Source organism: Rosa rugosa, chromosome 5, assembly GCF_958449725.1.
Source record: "Rosa rugosa chromosome 5, drRosRugo1.1, whole genome shotgun sequence".
In the NCBI taxonomy this organism is placed as follows: domain Eukaryota; kingdom Viridiplantae; phylum Streptophyta; class Magnoliopsida; order Rosales; family Rosaceae; genus Rosa; species Rosa rugosa.
This window is the reverse complement of record NC_084824.1, coordinates 27,188,364-27,203,067: the sequence shown is the minus strand read 5'-3', so window position 1 is coordinate 27,203,067 and position 14,704 is coordinate 27,188,364. Positions and strand designations below refer to the sequence as shown.

The 14,704-nt window shown below is 40.3% G+C and overlaps 1 protein-coding gene across 1 annotated transcript; it reads right to left on the bottom strand.

Moving 5' to 3' along the window:
* Positions 1-10,267: 10,267 nt before the first annotated feature.
* On the bottom strand, positions 10,268-14,142 carry LOC133713139 (probable disease resistance protein At5g66900). Its single transcript, XM_062139259.1, has 6 exons — positions 14,006-14,142; positions 13,147-13,910; positions 12,440-12,846; positions 11,881-12,251; positions 11,558-11,772; positions 10,268-11,406 (listed from the first exon to the last, which is right to left on the bottom strand). Exons 2-6 carry the CDS (start codon positions 13,895-13,897, stop codon positions 10,562-10,564), a joined length of 2,589 nt encoding a protein of 862 aa, XP_061995243.1. The 5' UTR covers positions 13,898-13,910; positions 14,006-14,142; the 3' UTR covers positions 10,268-10,561.
* Between the last annotated feature and the right edge of the window lie 562 nt (positions 14,143-14,704).

The window sequence follows — 14,704 nt, the reverse complement described above, 5'->3', positions numbered from 1 at the left end:
ATGTTAGTCCCTGTGGTTTCAATTTAATCAGTAACACCCCTGAACTTTTTATTTTCATCAGCCGTGTCCAATTTCACTGACTCCGTCCAAATTGGACGTTTACTTTGACGATAATACCCACTTTAAGGGTTAAAACAGTCATTTCAAGACAAAAAAAAAAGGTGAAAGAACCCCAGAACTTCCACCTCTTCTTGATCAACACCATGTTTCGATTGGCTTTTCCTTTTGCATCAAATCCTAGAACTTCCACACCTTGTGCCATTTCTACATCAAAACCCAGAACTTCCACATCTTGTGCCATTTCCACAAACACCTTAATGCCAACACCACCACCCACCACACCATCCTCTTCCATACTTTGAATTTGAAGAACTCGATTCCATCAATTTCTTCTCCGTAATCAGCAGCTTCGCCCCAGAACAACTCTGTAGACTGTAGTGCCATAGGATACCAGCTTCAACTCATCCACCTCCCCCGCCATTACCCCTTTGCTATGAGACAAGAAATAGATCTCTCAAAGCTCTGCCGCTGCCTCGTCTGCGAAAAGTAATAGTCCTTGGTCCGAGCTGAGCCGCTGGGAGATTTACTGGCGGCAGCGACGGTGTGTGAGCATGATTCCAAGCTTCTACGGAGGACGAGAAGGCAAGCTTTGACTTGTCGTAGGTTGGTTAGCCCAATGGTGGCGTGGGTGTTGCCGGGGACTAATTTTTGTTTTTGGGTTTTTCATTTTACTGGATATTCGTTGTTCTATGTGAACGGGATAGGTGGATTTTAAGGTTTTCAAGATTTGGAAGTTGAAAACCTAAGTGGGTCTTTGAAGATTTCAGCTGATTCTTACCCGAAATTTAGAGATGGGTATGGGGGAAATATGGGTTCTAGAGATGGGGTTTCGCATAAATTCGCAAAGCATCTTTGGGGATGAGAATTTGGTAAGAGAGAAATTGGGGGATTCTGACGAATGATAACAATGAATATGCTATTGTGTTGCAGGCTTGGAACGTGTATGGTGTGCTACTGTGCTTAACATGATTAGGGAGAAGAAGACCAAAGGAAGAAGATGGATTTTTTGTCGTTGGGTTTTCTATTGTCTTAAAATGACCATTTTAGCCCTTATAGTGGGTCCCATTGTCAGACTTAACGTCCAATTTGGACGGAATGAGAGAAATTGAATACAGTGGATGAAACTTGAAAATTTAGGGGTGTTACTGATTAAATTAAAACCACAGGGACCAACATGATGTTGGACCTAAAGCTCAGGGGAGTAAACTGAAATTAATTCTTTACTAAATTATTACTTAAATTACATGTCAGAAACATGTGAGTAGCATTGGTCTACATAAATTATCTGAACTCCCATGATTGTAGCTATTAGGGGGAGACGTTAGCATCAGGGGGAGGTTTGATTGTAGTGTAATGTTCTCGAAATGTGAAGGGCTTGTTGTGCTGTTATTTTTGTCCCACTGAGTTTTTATTACTCAACAAAGTTTTTAATAAGGCAACGTGAGAAGCGTCATCAACGTGACGTCATGTTTGGACAGGACACGGGAAGTGCTATAGAAATCTAATACTTATGTGCCTAGTACAAACAAGGTTACTTAGCTTAATTGTAATAGGGTTAGCATATTCTCGTACATATCCTATTTATGAATATGATTCATTCTTTATTTGTACTCCAAAAATATTGTACTTGTAATCCTCTATATTTGTAATCTTCTATACAGTTGTTTGAACCCAAAATTAACATTTTTTCCCGACGAGGGGGACTCGAAGAAAACCGGGCCAATATCCGTGGCCCAAGCTATATATTTTCGACAAGTTCGGAATATATTGTTTAGAGGCTAAATAAAGCCTACTTGGAGACCAAGCAATCTTGAGGCAAATCTGGATATTCATTGATTTACTATTTAATTATCAATATATTTGATAGGAAAAAATATCGTTTTAGTCACTCAACTTTCGCTTGATTGGCACTTTGGTCACTCATGTTTATAAAATCTCACTTTAGTCACCCAACTTTAACTCCGACTATCACTTTAGTCCGCCAGTGAATTTTTTCGATAAAAAAAGTCACATGACACGGCATGTTAGGTTTTTTAAGGGTTATTTTCGTCCTATAATTTCAGAAAATTTCAACCTATATTCAAACCAAAGGTCTCACATCTCTTCAACATCTTAAAATAACCCTTGAAAAATGGCATAAAAGGCGTCATGTGACTTTTTTTATTGGAAAAATTCACCGGTGGACTAAAGTGATAGTCGGAGTTAAATTTGAGTGACTAAAGTGAGATTTTATAAACATGAGTGACCAAAGTGTCAATCAAGCTAAAGTTCAGTGACTAAAACTATATTTTTTCCTATTTAATAATTAATAGTGATTTGCTTGGTTGTCAAGACTGTGCAAGACGGGAAGATAAATATGCAGGCTGCATATGTGGCCGAGATTATGCGAGCCATGCAAGGTAATTATCAAGGCCCCACATATATCTCAATCAAGGTCGCGAACGTGAACAAATTGGGTTGATCAATTAAGGAAGGATACAATTATCCTTCATTGGCCTTCACCACCAATAATCAAGGCTGCCCATTCAATTAAGGAATATGGCATGCACGTGCAAATATGGAAGCATGTAATCATGCTTGATTATGGTCAACAAGGGATATATATATATATATATATATATATATATATATATATATATATATATATATATATATATGGAGGACGTGCATGCCCAGAAGTTGTTTCCCAGAGGTAATTAACTGTGCCTATATTTTAGTTATGTCAAGAGGCGGACAATTATTAATTATTGCCTACGATAGTTATCAAAACTATTAAGTGTTTTGATTTGATTCAAAGCCCAATAACTGTGGCCTAAAATATAGTATTGCATTCTTATTAGGAAAGAGAATCTGCAGCCTATATATAGAGGCTAAAGCGATACAACAACACAACCTCTCAATCAATCAATCTCAACGATTATCAAAGTCTCTCCAGAGCAAACCTACCTTCAACGTAGTTGAAAACCAGCGAAGCAAGGCTAACACCCTCGCAACCCAGCGAAGCTAAAGTCACGCTTTAGCAAACCCGTGCTTTCTCCTACTTCCCGGTGATTGCTCTGCTCAATCTACAATATTGAGTATCGACTCGGTGACGCAAGAGATCACAACACAAGTCCTTATCCGTAAGGCAGAAGTCATTTTCCAAAAGGCATAGAGAAGAACCTTGTGACGAGGTTGGTGCTCTCCTTGTCCACAATGTTTGATCCAAAATTCAGGTCAAGAGACTCCCCGACGACTGCACCCCACGGTGCTGGCACGCCCGCGCACTCAAAAGAGATGGTTTGCACACCAAGCTGGCTTTGGAGCCAAACATTTTGGCACACCCGGTGGGACATACTATAGTCTCTTTGTGTCCATCATTGGGAAGCCGGAGAGAAATCCTTGTCCGAGGAAAGTCCTACAATGCCCAACTCATGGAGTTCAAAAACTCCTGGAAATTTAGCTATAGTGAAACTAAACAGTCCATAGAGGCGTCTCAACATGATGCCTATGAAGATTCCTCGCTTAATGAGGTGGTTATTGAGAGTCCTGGCCAAATCAAGTGGATCGGCGACACGGTTTTTGTCCTCCCAGCCAAGTATGCGCTCCCAACCAAGTATACCGCATCAGAAGATGCTCCAAATTGCCAAGCTGTGGAATCAGAAACTGACCAAGAAGTCAGGTCTGAAGTTGGCAAACACCATGAAGACTTCTTGGAAAGTCAAGAAGTTACACGCGAAGATGCTGTTTCTGAGACTGAATTGCCTATAGGTGGCGATCAACCTAATGGCCTCATTGGAGAATGACAGCCTTACATAGAGGCTGCGTATGGAGAAGATGATCAACAAGATTGTTCTCTTGACAATAAAATTGTCTCTGAACATATACTTGATTTCTCCACTGATCCAGCCATATGTGGATACTGGTCAGATGCATGGGGGGCAAGATACAGCCCATATTCACTCCCCTGATCATCCAAAGCGGCTTCGCGACTCAAGGAAAATATACGAGGGCCGAGAGATGATTAAACAGGGTCTAGCAGATCAGTTGATTATCTACAAGAAAGATGAACCACCACGTGGTTTCATTCAAGCAGATGATAATCACGATGCTACTGGTCACCACCTTGGTCAAGCTATTGATCAAAAGCATGGTCAAAATAATCCACTCAATTATCAACCAAGATGGAATCTGACTGCTGGACATCATCATGATCATGCAGAGGAACAATTAAGGCATGGTCCACTTAATTATCTTGCCCATGGTAGTGGACGTCATTTTGGAGTTAATCAAAATCATGGCCAACTTAATTATCAATTAAGTTGTGGTCTTGGAAAGCCAATCTGTGGCTTTATTGATCAACTTAAATTGAAATTCCTCATTAGTGCTTCAAGGCCAAGCGGTGGCTTTGATACATGTGGGAGACACATCTACAACCCACGTTGTAAGAATGACCAGAACAATGATTTTAGTGGTCAAATTGTCCTTCGTGACTGTAAGTTTGAGTATCATCAGTGCAAGTTAACTCTTGTTTACAATTATCCAGCTCCAAATTTTTTGCAAAAAAAATTTGTTTATGATGATACTGAACAGTCCATAAAGGCGTCTCAATATGATGCCTAGAAAGAGTATAGAGGCAATCTCGATGCAGAGCCAATTTATGATGAATATGATGATAATTACAATTTGATTATTGGTTCCAAAAATCATATGCAGGAGTTCAAGTTCTTTGAGACTCTTGATCATGAGGATGCAGACCAACACGTGGTCAAATGCAAAAGCCAATTCATGGCTAATTCTGAAAACACCATGTTCTATGACATGGTAGTTGGCGACAAAGCCGATCTTGGGACATCGTTATCTCCAAAATTGCAATTGCAGATCATGCTTCGTCAACCAACAAAGATACTTGGGGGGCAATATTACTCCTCCTACGAGCCAAATTTCTTCCAAGTCTTCGACGCGAAGTATCTTTGTTCTTTTCCTACAAGTTCTTGCAAGAGGGATTTTCATGCTATAAATTTTGATACATCGGAGCTTGGAGTGAAGCATAGATGGCCTCCCCCGTAACCTTCCAGAGGTTAGCCAAACATGGTGCTGCTAGCTTCTTTATTTGCTTCTAATTTTTCTGTCAATTTTCAGTTTGCATTTTTCGTTATTAAAAAAAAAAAAAAGTTTCAAGTTTGTGCATTGCGGAGGATGCAAAAATTATGTTCTTGCCTAACAGTGGCTTGAACTTTCTAATATACTTAGAGGCCATTGATTTTGGCCTGGGCACATATACAAGTGGCATTTAATATGTCTAGTATGGTATCACCGTATCAGCAATGGAAGAGGTCAAATCAATATTTTTGCCAATACTTGTGGCGAAAAAAATAAAAATAAAAGAAAGCTCGAAGTGGCTTCAGTATACATGTGGCCTCGCGAATAAACCGTTCGCGAAGGAAGAATCACCAATGTATGCTCACTATTCACATATATATAATGGGAAAATGCTCATTTACCCAATTTTAGCTTAAAATGTGCCCACTTGCCCGACTAAGAGTTTTTAAACCCCATTTACCCAAAACACTCTAAGGGATTATTTCCCCTTTACCCAATTAATTCTTTTTATTAATTTTTGGGACTTTTTTGCCCTCTCCTTCAATCTCTCTACTCTCAGTTTCTCTCTCTCTCTCTCTCTCTCTCTCCCCCTCACCGATTTCTCTCTCCTCCCCCCTCACCGATTTCTCTATCTCTCTCTCTCTCTCTCTCTCCAGAAGACGTCGGATCTCTCTCTCCCTCCCTCCATTGCTCCGGCAGGTCGCCCACGACGCCTGCTCTAGCCATCGCCGCGCCGAAACTCGTCGTCGTGCTCTCCGCTGCCAGGCTCGACGCCAAGCCGACGGTCCTCGTCGCTGAGAAGCTCGGCGAGGCCGGGGTTGACCTTCTGAAGGAATCGACGACGGACTGAAAATGGCTATCTGCTATTGTGCAGTCATAACCATAAAAGTTGTAACATTAGTGCCCCCCAGTAGACTTTGTATTGGGGGCCAATGATGACTGCTTTATTTATTGACGGACTGAAAACTGCTATTCCAAAGTAAATGTAGTGTTAAATTGCAGTAGTTGATGGTCTATTGGGGGGCAGTAGACACATTAGTGCCACCCAATAATGTCTTTCTTAGGAGACAGTAATCATCTCTTGTTGATTTGTTTGTGATTTGATTTGTTTGTGATAAAGTGCAATACACTGTGAATCATTGAAACTGGTGCAAGTTTTAATGGTTTAGTGGGGGGCAGTAGACACATTACTGCCCCCAAATAATGTCTTCATACGAAGTCAGAACCCTTCACTTAACTGGTGCAAGTTTTAATGGTTTAGTGGGGGGCAGTAGACACATTACTGCCCCCAAATAATGTCTTCATACGAAGTCAGAACCCTTCACAAAACTGGGGCAAGTTTTAATGGTTTAGTGGGGGGCAGTAATAATGGTTTAGTGGGGGGCAGTAGACACATTACTGCCCCCAAATAATGTCTTCGTGTTAAGTTTAGGGTTTAGGGGCAGCGTTAGGGGCAGTAGACACATTGCCGATGAACTGCGACGAGGACGTTGGAGTGGCTGGATCGCCGATCAATCGAACGGCGACGAGAACGTTGGATCGCCGACTGGAGCTTCATCGTCGTGTTCAGATTTGGACTGCATCTCCGGCGCGGCGATCAGAGAGAGAGAGACAGACCGGAGGTGGAGATCATGGGGAGGAGAGAGAGAGAGAGAGAGAGAGAGAGAGAGAGAGAGAGAGAGAGAGAGAGAGAGAGAGAGAGAGAGAGAGAGAGAGAGAGAGAGAGAGAGAGTGTGGAGGTGGAGATCGGGGGGAGAGAGAGAGAGTTTGGGAAGGAGAGAGAGACTGATAAGAGATGGATGAGTTTTAATTTAATTAACAGGGGCTAAAATGTCAATAGATGTAAGATTGGGTAAATGGGGTTAAAAAACTCTTGGTGGAGTAAGTGGGCATTTTTTGGGCTAAAAATGGGTAACTGGTTACAGCCCCATATATAATTAAGAAGGAGAGCACGTGGCCGTTCAACAAGCAGCATTAAGAGTGGCCATGCATTATGATTATTCGCGAAGCTACTTGGCATAATTATCAGCACTTCCCCATTCAAGTAACACGAAAGCACGTGATGGCATGCGAAGAGTCCAGAAAGTGAGTTGGCGAACGTTCGCAGATGGAGCTCATTTCAAATTCGCGGTCATGAGGCAGAGAGCAAGTGCAACAAATGAAAATATTTCGCGAAGCAGCTAAAAGGCCCACAGGCGCATCCACCCCAGAAAGTTAGTTCGCGAGGCCAGCAGTCAGCTAATGTTCGCGTGGTGAGGAGTTAGCGAATGTTCGCGAGGATTTGCCAAAGCTTTTCTCGCGAGCAATTATCACTTGAAGCGGAGCTTGCTGAATACACTTCGCCTAAGCCTCGCCAGCGAGATACGATCAGGCGAAACGCTTCGCCAGAGTTTTTCCAACATGATATGCTAGTACCGAGGCGGAGTCGATCTAAGAGCCATTGAGTGATCTTTAATGGACAGTATGCCAATTACAGTGGCAGACGTTAAGGCAGAACAAAGCGGAAGACTTTCGATGCTAAAGTGAATTCAGAGAGAGTTTCCTCTGGCAGCGAGAAGAAGCAAAAATTGAACTGCAGGAGACGACATATTGAATCCAGATTAATCTCCCACTGCTGCCGCGAAGAATTGAGCTTAATCCCCAGGAAATAATTATTCGTTGTACTCTTTGTTGATAAATGGATCTTCTGTGGGCTTTTGTGTTGAGCTTTCATCAAAAGTCTCAAAACATGAGATATGCATATAAGGTGTTTGATGGAATGCCTGAGAGAAACATTCTATGAAGATGACGTGTGCAGACTTGGGGGGGGGGGGGGGGGGAGAACTGTTGCCTCAAGATTACAATCCTCAACAGAACACACTAGCATTCTCGTGATGATGAAATTTCACAGAGTTTGAAGATTTTCATGAGAAAAGAGCAGTGGCAGACAAAAGTCATTTCGCCAGAGTAGTTGTCCTGGGCTATTGCTTCACAAATGCACCCTGGGATGTTACCATAATGTATTTAACTACGTACAGGTCAGCGAATTGGTTACAAGACAGAGATAATCTGGATGTCAACAAGTGGCACAAGTGGTGTATGCCAGTTATAGTGGCAGTATACATTGGTTTGCAGAGAAGGAAGTTACATTGAATACTGCATAGCTCTAACCTCTTGCAGGTTTCAGAGTTTCAGAGCCAACTTGTGGCCTTTGCCCACATATATATTTGCATGCCTACTTAGTGGCTTCAGTCTTCTAAGAAGTACATGTCAGGCCATCATACTTCTGCAATCTTCCGGAGACAACAAAGAAAATATGGTAGCAGTACGTCCTTTGTATCCAAGAATTAATGGGTCAGTGGGATACGAAATACTGGTCAAGTTTGGTGGCTATATTATACTCATTGATTTAGGGGAGCTTTCTTAAGCTTATATAATTGAGAATGTCTACTGTCATCGTCAAGAAGGAATATTTGAAGAAAAGTATTGATAACGGGCTTCTAGCAACTACATATTTTGGCCTAACCTAATGTTGCTACAACCCATACATCGCTGCAGCATGTTCTCGTCCAATAAGAGCAACAGAGGCTTAAAACCAAATTTTTGGTTGGTTAGCCTGATGGTTAAGCATGTAGATAAGCGTGATGAGCGGTGTTATTGCTCTAGATACTGATCTCATCAGTTTAGTGTTTTTCTTTCGGATATTAAAATGCCTTAGTAGTACTTAGGCCAAGACTTGTGGCCTTAAACCTTTTCCAAGTCTTTTACTTGTTGAGTGGCAGAACTTGGTTTATGCCAGAAAATATGTAACTAAGGCTCACCAGATGTCTTAGATTCTGTAAAGGTCAATGCTAGTGGCCTAAATGTTAAAGCAACTTTCTGTGATTTCATTGCCTTGCTGTTACCATAGAGTTTCAGAAGCATTGTTCTGGATTCCTTGAAGCATGAAAGCTTCTGCTAACATGGAAGTCTCTCATTAAGTCTGCCTCCCTTGGCGAGCAAACCAATTCCCAGGTTTCTTTATCTTTTGCTTCACACAATACACACACACACACACACACACAACGCTTCTCCACTGCGGACGTCCGCAGTTTTTCTTAGGTACGGATTTCAGGTTTTGATCCACTTTTCGATCATATTTTCACATCTTAACCGTTCAATTTTTAGGTCCTAATGTATAGATCACCTCTGCAATATTTCAGCCAAATTGGTGATCGTTAAGGCATCCAAAAATGCAATTTACAACAATGTACACGAACGGTTTCGGTTCAGCAGATTTGGTTCGTTCATATAAATTGCAGTTTTGGATGCCTTAACGATCACCAATTTGGCTGAAATTTTGCAGAGGTGATCTATACATTAGGACCTAAAAACTGAACGGTTAAGATGTGAAAATATGATCGAAAAGTGGGTCAAAACTGGAAATCCATACCTTTTTTCTTAGGTGCGGATATCCTCACCTGAGCAAAGTTATATATATATATATATATATATATATATGTTCTCTGTTAGGACTTATGAGAGCCTGGAAATATATTACCAATTGTAAAAACCATATACATGCTCACAACATATGCACACAATCATAAAAGGGATCAAGGCTTACCTTCAGCAATCACTGGCATGGATTCCATCTTATGCAGCTGCTAAACTTGATCACTGAATATGGTCTTCTGTTACTTACCAACTTGCTTCTCAATGGACAGAATAATATGCAAAACGTCGGTAGTAATCAGGGACCAATTCATCTGTATATATATGAGACTTAAACCTCAAGAAGCTTCCCATTAAAGCATTCCTTGTCGGTTTAGGTTTCATTGTTAGATTCCCAATGTATCACAATCTTGTAGCCTTTCTTGTAGACTAAGCAATAAATTACTATCCTTAATGAATTGATACACTGCTTCATTAAGTTACTAGTATTGATTTATAGTTTGTGTCCATGTTGAACTAGTTTTGACATTAAGCTAATTATCAATCTACTATATATTAATGTGTGACAAGTCCATGTTGATTCTAACATCCTCGTCCACAATGTTTGATCTAGAAGTCAGGTCAAGGGACTCTCCGACGACTGCATCCCAAGGTGCTGGCATGCCCGCGCACTCAAAAGAGACGGTTTGCACACCGAGCTAGTTTTGGAGCCAAACAACAGTATATATAGAAGTTCTTATTATCAATGAACTATATCTCTACATATTCTCCCAAATTCTTATTCGCTAAAACATAAAGAACAGGACTCAAGAAAGAACCTTGTGGAGCCATTTCTTGTATCCTGTAAAAATGGTGAAAATTCAAATACTCTGTTTCTCCACAGATTTCACACAACACCCATAATATCTCATGTTTTAACAAAAGCAAAGAAAACAAAGAAACAAACGACAGAAGGAAAACCGGGAAGAAATTGAGCACACATACATGTATAAAGGAATGAAAGCTCTCAAGAGTGACGCATATAAAGCCAATCTAGGTTGATTTCCTCTTTGACCGCCGTTATCTGTATGTGGTTGCTGAGACAGGGCGAGTAAGTTTCCCAAAACAATTTTGTCTCTTCATCACATATCACATCAGTCAACGTTTCAAGATCCAAAATTGATTCAGGCAGCTCTTGCATTCTCGAGCACTGCCTCATGTTGAGCTTTTGTAAGCAGCACATTTCACCAATGTGTTCAGGCAACTCCTTAATGCTGTAGCAATTGGATATGTCAAGAACCTTTAGTTTTTTGAGTTTCCTAACTGAACTTGGCAGCTCTGACAAGTCTGTGCAGGACCTTAACCTCAAAACTTCTAAATTGACTAGCTCCCCAATCATTTCAGGCAAGGCAGATAGCTTATGACAGTTGGTGATGCTGAGCTTTTTCAGATGGATTAGAAGACAGATGTCAACAGGTAATTCCACCAAATCACTGCAATAGTCAATGTTGATTTCTTGAAGGTCTGGGAATGCCTCAAAAAATTTGATGGAACCTTTGCTAAAAGCTTGCCCCATGTTACACATGAAGAAAGATATCTTCTGTAGTCTCTTCAATACTATGGGGTTCTTGGTAATGGAAGAAAGAGAAATCCGCTCTAATCTTATCCTCTTTAGTTTAGATGAAGAACCCAGCAATGTAAAATTACTCACTTCAGCTGGTAAGAACCCATAATTTGTGACTATTAGAACCTTCAATTTCTCCATTTTCTTCACAAATTCGGGCAATGCATAGTTCTTTGTGTGGAAATTCAGAACTAGAACTTTAGCTTTCGGTAGCTGTATGTCGCGCCATTTTGATGAGAAGAGACTATCTGCAACCAGTATCATACATGTATGAATATGTGAGTACAATGAGAAATTGAACTAATGAGAAAAGCTGTAGTGCATGAATATGCATGTGTGCATGTAGACAAACATATGTATGCATGTGTTCATGTATCTGCTAAGGAGAGATGGAACAACCAGTTGAAATAGATACTAGGAGAACTTCTTCGAAGGGCTGATCCATCTGTTTTTTCCACCATTTGGGAAGTTTGTTTCCACGTATGTTTATAATCAGTCTTCTCCTCAGTTTTACAGGGCCCTCATCTGTCTGGTGGACAGCCAGCTCTCTAAGGAGATCATGTTGGGTCACGAAGTGTTCACCATAGTAGTCATCCACCTCCCCCTTCTCATTCCTGCTTATAATCAATGGTAAGTTAATTAAGCAGCAGCTAGTTGATCGAGTAAGTAAAGGATGAAGTTATGTGATATCATATTATATATGCATATGGACTATTGCATACCTCGTGATTACAAGATTAGCCAGCCTCCAGTAGGTGAGCTCGTAGAGTTTTGCAACACATGAACTATCTTTATCCGCAGCCCACATATCAATGAGGACACTCCAGATATCAATCAGGACAGAAGCAGGAATCCTTCGGCCTTGAGGAAATGAAGCAAGGTCCATGAAACATTCCTTGATGAGGGCATTTTCTTCACCCAGGGCATCTAAACTACTTTGGAGGCAAACAAGCAAATGTTTTTCAGACTTAATGACAGAAGAACCGCTAGACCATGCTTCCACTCTATCTTTCCAGATCACAATATTCTTGCCGAAAAGTGATCTTCCGACCACTTCAATAGCCAGTGGAAGTCTCTTACAGCACTCCACAACCTGCATTTCAGTCTCACAGATAAAGAAATGTGAATTAACAATATGCTTAAGTATTGTTATAAAAGGTTTAGTTCAGGTATATATTTACGAATCAAAAGTATGGATACACTATCATGTGTATGGATGCTTTCCTCCTTTTGTAAGTAGAAATAACAAGTACATATTGTGCATTTAAGAACAAAGATCACCTGTCTCTGAAGATCTTCTGGAATAGAAGAAGAACTTGTGAGGCGTGCTGAATTACGGAGAAGACTCATTGCATCAATGTCATTCAATTCTTCTACGTGGTATTCAACATCAAATCCTGGCAACATATATCTTGATGTCACCAAAATCTTGTAATTTGACATTTCCGATTCTTTGAACTTAAAGCTCGCCAGGAGGGATTCTGTCCTGTTTCCAGGCCAAACGTTATCCAGGACCAAAAGCACAGGATCTTCTTCTGTGTTATTCAGAAGTTGTTGCAGCCAGTCAAGTGCAATTTCTTCGGATTGGAAAGAAAGTATTTGGGTACCCTTTTTTTCACATATTTCCTGCACAACCTCAGTGTTGGGTCTTTTTGAAACGTCGACAAAGATGATGCCCTTGAATTTGTCTATCCAACATAATATAAGAACACTGTCAATAAGAGGCCACTTAATTCTGTTTACAACTCTGGAAACATACAGAGAGAAGAAGGCATAACATGACTATCTAGATATCAATTACATGTTTTTTGTCAATGTTAACTTAAAAGAAAAAAAAAAGAAAAAAAGGTTTAAACGTATGCAACGATACTTTGTTCTGATATACCAACGCAGAAATCAGATTTTACTAGAGTTCTACAACACTTTTCAATTAGAAACTCTAAAACTTTTCCATTTAGAAGATAAAAAGAAACAAATATCAAATATACCTTTCACTTTCTTATCTTGACAAAGAGCTTTTGCCAAAGTGGTTTTCCCAGAGCCTGGATGACCAGTGACCAGACCCATTGACACCCCATCCTCAAGAAGTTTCTTCTTCAATTCATCCAAACGTAAATCCAATCCAACTGTAAATGATGGCGGTTCAGGTACTCCAGACCAACAACCTTTAACTTGATTTTGCACTAGGCCATTCTGTCGCATATCCCTGATCATCTCAAGGTTCGTATTCAAATCCTCTATTTGCATACCCATATTCTCCATTTGCATACTCATACTCCCCACTTGCACACTCATATTCCCCATTTGCATACGGATATTTCTGGTGTCCCCCTCGATAATACTTGTTATAACCGAAAGGTTAGAGACCTTACTTGCTGTCGGCACCTGCAGTAACATTATCTGTGTATCCAGAGATTCATCGAGTTCTTTGAGTTTGTTGGTGTATTTAGGTTTCTTGTACCAATGGGGAACCTCTTGTAACTCACGAACAAACGCTGTGATATCCTCGATTACTTGTTTGAAATCTTTCAATTCACCTGTGCGATCCAATTCTAGATTGCTTTTCTCGATCTCTTCTATCCCTGGCTTCACTGTCTTCAGCTTGGTATTGATCTTCTTGAGCAGGGGATTGAACTCCACAATCTTGTCGATCACGCACTTTCTGATAACTTCCTCAATGGCCTTACACAGCAGCGATAATGCTAGTCCTACAGCAGATGCAGCAACATCTACAACCATCTTGATTCTGTCACTGCAAAATCCAACACCAAAATCAGTCAACTTTTAAACAGCGCAAGTTAGAAATTAAGAAAACTGAAACAAACTTCACAATCAATTCAAACTCACAGTACCAGTAGATTGGTGATCAGACCAGACACTTCCCAACAATACAAAGTTCTGAGACAAATAACTAGGACGATATGAGTTACCAAAATTAATGTAGAGATTATGTTTACAGCTTCAAGAATGGTTTGATCAGCATGTTCTTATAAGCTGGAAATTTCCGGAGTAGACCATAAAAGAAAATAAAAATGAAACGAGGCAATAGAGTCTTCAACTAGACTTCTAGAATCCTACAAAAGTCTTCAGCTCTTTCCTTTTTTAATTGAACTAAGTAGTGAATAGTGATCAAAAACAAGTGTATAGCTTTAAATACAATTTGTTATCACATCTAAATTTTATCGGTGGCAAGCCAAGTTTTGATCTTATTTAAGATTTCTGATCTCTTTCAATGAAATGGCCGGCAGCTCTAAATTACGAATCAAGATAAAGAAAAAGAAATGTGTTGTGCTTCAACGAGAGAGAAAAGAATACTCAGTTTTCAGACTCGGGTTTTGGCTTTTTGCTCTTAACTTTCAGAAGAAAGAGTGGGACATAGTAATAATTTGATATTGACCGCTGACTTGAGAGATGAGACTCATCAATATTCAATACTCAAGGAACTATGAGTATTACAATCTTTGACGATAACCACCACAACCACTATTTTCCAGAGCCCCCGCGTAGATGGAATTTTCCTAGCAGTAATGAAAGGAAAGCAAGGTC

Excerpts from the sequence above, each read along its gene's own strand:
- LOC133713139 (XM_062139259.1), bottom strand. The coding sequence starts at position 13,897 with ATGGTTGTAGATGTTGCTGCATCTGCTGTAGGACTAGCATTATCGCTG. Across the intron at positions 12,252-12,439 it reads CAGAAGATCTTCAGAGACAG|GTTGTGGAGTGCTGTAAGAG; the intron begins GTGATCTTTGTT and ends ACTGAAATGCAG. Across the intron at positions 11,407-11,557 it reads CCTAGTATCTATTTCAACTG|ATAGTCTCTTCTCATCAAAA; the intron begins GTTGTTCCATCT and ends TACTGGTTGCAG.